General features: G+C 43.0%; 1 protein-coding gene across 1 annotated transcript in view; it reads right to left on the bottom strand.

The window, feature by feature from the left end:
• Nucleotides 1–961: 961 nt before the first annotated feature.
• Nucleotides 962–4214, bottom strand: part of LOC106810196 (lysophosphatidylcholine acyltransferase 2-like) — an 11714-nt gene continuing 8461 nt past the window's right edge. Inside the window, exons 4-5 of the mRNA XM_014813476.1 lie at nucleotides 1892–2065; nucleotides 962–1060 (exon numbers count right to left, since the gene is read on the bottom strand). Of these exons, the coding sequence (XP_014668962.1) occupies nucleotides 963–1060; nucleotides 1892–2065 (272 nt within the window). The 3' untranslated portion in view covers nucleotide 962. The remainder of the gene's footprint in view (nucleotides 1061–1891; nucleotides 2066–4214) is intronic.

Genomic DNA, 4214 nt, shown 5'->3' with positions numbered 1-4214 from the left:
ATATTTGGTGATCGTGCATTGTGGAGAATTGTATGTACACACCTATAGATTATTTTCCCATCTATTTTGCAAAATATTATGAACCTGTAGCTCTAGTACTAGAGCTAATGAACCTGCTGCTCTCAGACTGACAATGATTGAAATACGAGAAATAAAAACTTGATAGACTAGTGTAATAACTTTATTATTAAATCTCTTGGAAATGGCTTTGTATAAAAAAAAGCTGTGAAAAAAATTGTAAGGAATGTTATAGCAAATGTTAACATGTCACTTGCGCTACCACTGCCAGGGTCTATGTCTCGCTGAGTACTGCCGGAACGTACCCTGGTACTATCTAATATGCCGGACCGTACCTCTCCACTAGCGAGTCTAGGGAGTCGCCTACGGCTACTCCCTAACCCTAACCCTAACCATATATCAGATAGTCACCAGGGTACGTTCCGGCAGTACCAAGGGAGACATAGACCCTATCAGCGTCACTTGCACAGGATAGGATACAGGATACAGTCATCACCATATGTTCGACTGGAATCGTTGAGGCCATTTAGGGGTAGAAATAAGGAGAAAAAAAGAGTTGGTCCACGGAACCATCTAGTTGGTCCTCCTAAATTTGAGATGGTCCTCCTAAATTTTAGATGGTCCTCCTAAATTTCAAATTGTTCTCTAAAAGTAATGCGGCGTGCAAGAAATTTACCGTAAAATGGGACCAAAATATTCAATGGTCCATCGGACCATGGACTTTGAAAATCTGATGGTCCTCCTGATTATTTGATGGCCCCGGACCATCGGACCATCGCTTATTTCGACCCCTGCCATGGATCGAACGGAAGTTTCCTGATCGGAAACTGATAATACCGCCGAACAATAATCCAACCCAAAACACGTGTTTTGTTTTACTTTTGCCATACGATGGACAGGCAGACTAACACACCGATAGGTAGATGGCCAATTAGATAGATCACTCACACATCCAAACCATCCCATGTCCAAGTTACCGTGTCCAGACGGTTTTGATATCGGATCAGCACTGGCTGCACTGGAACTCCCGGGTAGAACGCACCTTTTGCACGAAAAAGAAATCATTATAATTACCTCCGCCATGGAGGTTATGTTTTCGCCTCTGTTTGTTTGTTTGTTTGTTGGTTTGTTTATCTGTCAACAGGATATCTCAAAAGGTTACGGACGGATTTTGATGAATTTTTGGGATGGGTTGGTCTTGGCCCAACAACCAATCGATTAGATTTTGGTGGTGATCCGGATCCAGATCTGGATCCAGGATTTTTTTGTGGGGAAGACTTCGGATGCATTCAAAATTCATGAAAAAAACTGGATCTTTTTTTTCAAATTTCTGAAAATTTCATCAAACTATATTTGGTGTACCAGCAAAATGGGGCAGGGACTGTTATGCTGTGGCGGAGGTTTGCTATCTCCGATTGCTCTTGTTATCGCTTGCGACCGCTTGCGTGATGCGCACGTCTGCTCTCTGTAATGGCACGATGGGCGATTGTTAAAAGTGACATCTGAGAGAAATACTGCGAACGTATCTTGGTTGCTATTGTCCCCCGTGAATATTTACACGAACACCAAACACGCAAAACATCCGCAGTCACGCGAATGTACCCCGAGCCCCACGGATACGTTGCACCCAGAGACACTGGTATATTAGTCGTGTAAAAAAAAGTACGTTTATTTGTATTTTTTATTTTTTTTTAGAAGTTCTTTATGTAAGTAATTTTTTTATGTATGTAATTTTATGTAAGTTATTTTTTTAGTAGTTCTTTATGTAGTTCTTTATGAAGTTCTTATGGTAGAAGTTATTTCCACGGTTGCACCAGATGCAGTCTAGTCTAGACGCGCTTCCTCCATGCTTTTACGCTGCATGCGTGCACACCTGGTTTGAATGATATGAGGCAGCTCCTGTTCGTGCACGTTCCTTCCGGGAAGATGGCAATCTGTGGCCACTTCCCGTCGGACGTGGCCCGCCTGCGGATCTCCTTGATCGTGCTGACGCGCGAATTCGAATCGTCGCGCGACACGAACACCGGCTGCGTGACCTCGATCAACGCTGCCGGAAAAAAGAAACAAGAGGGCGTTAACGGACGATGCTGCGTCGCTGCAGCAACGCGTTGCGATCATCGACACGAACCGGCGACGATGTAGCGGTGTTGCGGGAGCGCATGCAATTGACCTATCTGCCCGGAGTGATCGACGAGTGGGCCGAGCCAATCAGCGTCGCGATGCCGCACTCTAATAATGCTGCTCAACGACAAAGCATTGTGAAGTTTGGAAAGGTTGAAAATTTTAGCGTGCATGAGCGGAGAACACATACACACTGATCTAGCTTGATGCCCCTAGCAGCAACAACCTCCGGGAGAGGGGGGCGTGGTTGGCTTTCACAGACGGATAAGTCAATTGTATACGGTCTTTGACAGTGCTATGTTGAGGTTGAGCGTAGAGTTATAGCACAGAGCGTGTTGTTACAGAGCTGTTATTAGACCAGTGTTACGTCTCACTTAATCCAGAATTACCAGAGCATGTCATTGCAGCAGTGCACATATCGTTACAGCAGTGAGCATATCATTACACAAAGAGCATATTGATCATTACAGGCTTATATCATTACAGCATTATATCGTTACAGCAGTAAGCATATCGTTACATTAGTGAGCATATCGTTACAGTATTATATCATTACAGCTTTATATCATTACAGCATTATATCGTTACAGCAGTGAGCATATCGTTACATTAGTGAGCATATCGTTACAGTATTATATCGTTACAGCTTTATATCATCACAGCAGTGAGCATATCATTACAGCAGTGAGCATATCGTTACATTAGTGAGCATATTGTTACACTATTATATCATTACAGCATTATATCGTTACAGCAGTGAGCATATCGTTACAGAATTATATCATTACAGCAGTGAGCATATATCATTACGTGTGTGCAACATACGTTACAGAGTGATAAGGTCGTTACAGTGCACGTGATCGTCAGTGTGTTAACAGCTATGAGAATACTGCTACACCGCTTGTTATTAAAAAACACCCACCATTAAAGCATTCCTTATAGGCAGCGCTGTTAAAAAAGCAGGCTTATACAGTGCGCTGCTAGGAATTTCATTACTGCAAGTGCCTATTATAAAATTTAATCGTCATTCACAGTATCACGCAGGCATTACCGTTAATTATTAGACCAATTTAATGTTATTAACCGGAAATGCATCAATAAGTTTGTCATACAAACGCTCCCTCTGGATGTTTTAAAGATTTGAGCAAGACCTTTAGCCCCCATTGAAGTTCTTTTTTAGCCACCCAATGAAAAGGCTATTCTTCTGGCGTGTGCATCATTGAGTACAACGACAACATTACGCCACCGAAGCGTAGTCGAATTGAAGACTGGCTTGCAGGCATTCTGTTACTATATTATAATAGATTATACGTTAACCGTAGGTGATAAAATGTCTATGCGCGCCACTACCAGTGGGTGGTCCTACCTGTTGACATTAACTGATATACGATGCATCTCACGTAATATATAATATATTATATATAATATATATATATATATATATATATATAGCCATTCCCTCTAAATGTGTGGTGCAATTGAACATCGTGCCAGTAGCATAGGATACATAGCAAACATGTGGGTTTGTATGTATATATGGCCAGTATCACGTAAGTAGCACATCCTGGACATCTGTGTTCATGAAGATTGTTGTGTGTGTGTGTGTGTGTTAACAGTAGGACTGAGAGGGTCTATGTCCCCCCAGGGTTACATCTCGAGCCAGGGGGGCGATGATCCAGAGCTTCGAGGCCTAGACAGTATTTTTCCAGATTTTTAAGGGCACATCCCCCAAAAAAAGGATGAGCACACCGCACCACCCGACCCACGTAAGCGCCGGTTAGCGCGCGAAGGCACATGCGGGGTCTGGGGCCCCTCCCCATAAACATTTTAAAATTTCAAGGGTCCTGGCACAAAAATGAAGCACCATTTGAGCCACACATTTAGTCAAGAAACAATAGCTAAAAACCAATGAATTTTATTTTCTGCTTCATTTTGCCTGCGCTTTGCATAACCAGCAATTAATGCAGAATATATTTCACCCCCTCTCTCCCCCCTCTTCTCCGCCTGTCCCGTCCCCCTCCCCCCGTGGCCCAAGCTTTCCCTCTTTTCAGATATCAAAAGCTAGTCTTGTTACC

This window comes from Priapulus caudatus, unplaced genomic scaffold (assembly GCF_000485595.1).
Source record: "Priapulus caudatus unplaced genomic scaffold, Priapulus_caudatus-5.0.1 Scaffold418, whole genome shotgun sequence".
NCBI lineage: Eukaryota > Metazoa > Priapulida > Priapulimorpha > Priapulimorphida > Priapulidae > Priapulus > Priapulus caudatus.
Note: the sequence above shows the minus strand (reverse complement) of the source record. Positions and strands in the feature narration are given on the sequence as shown.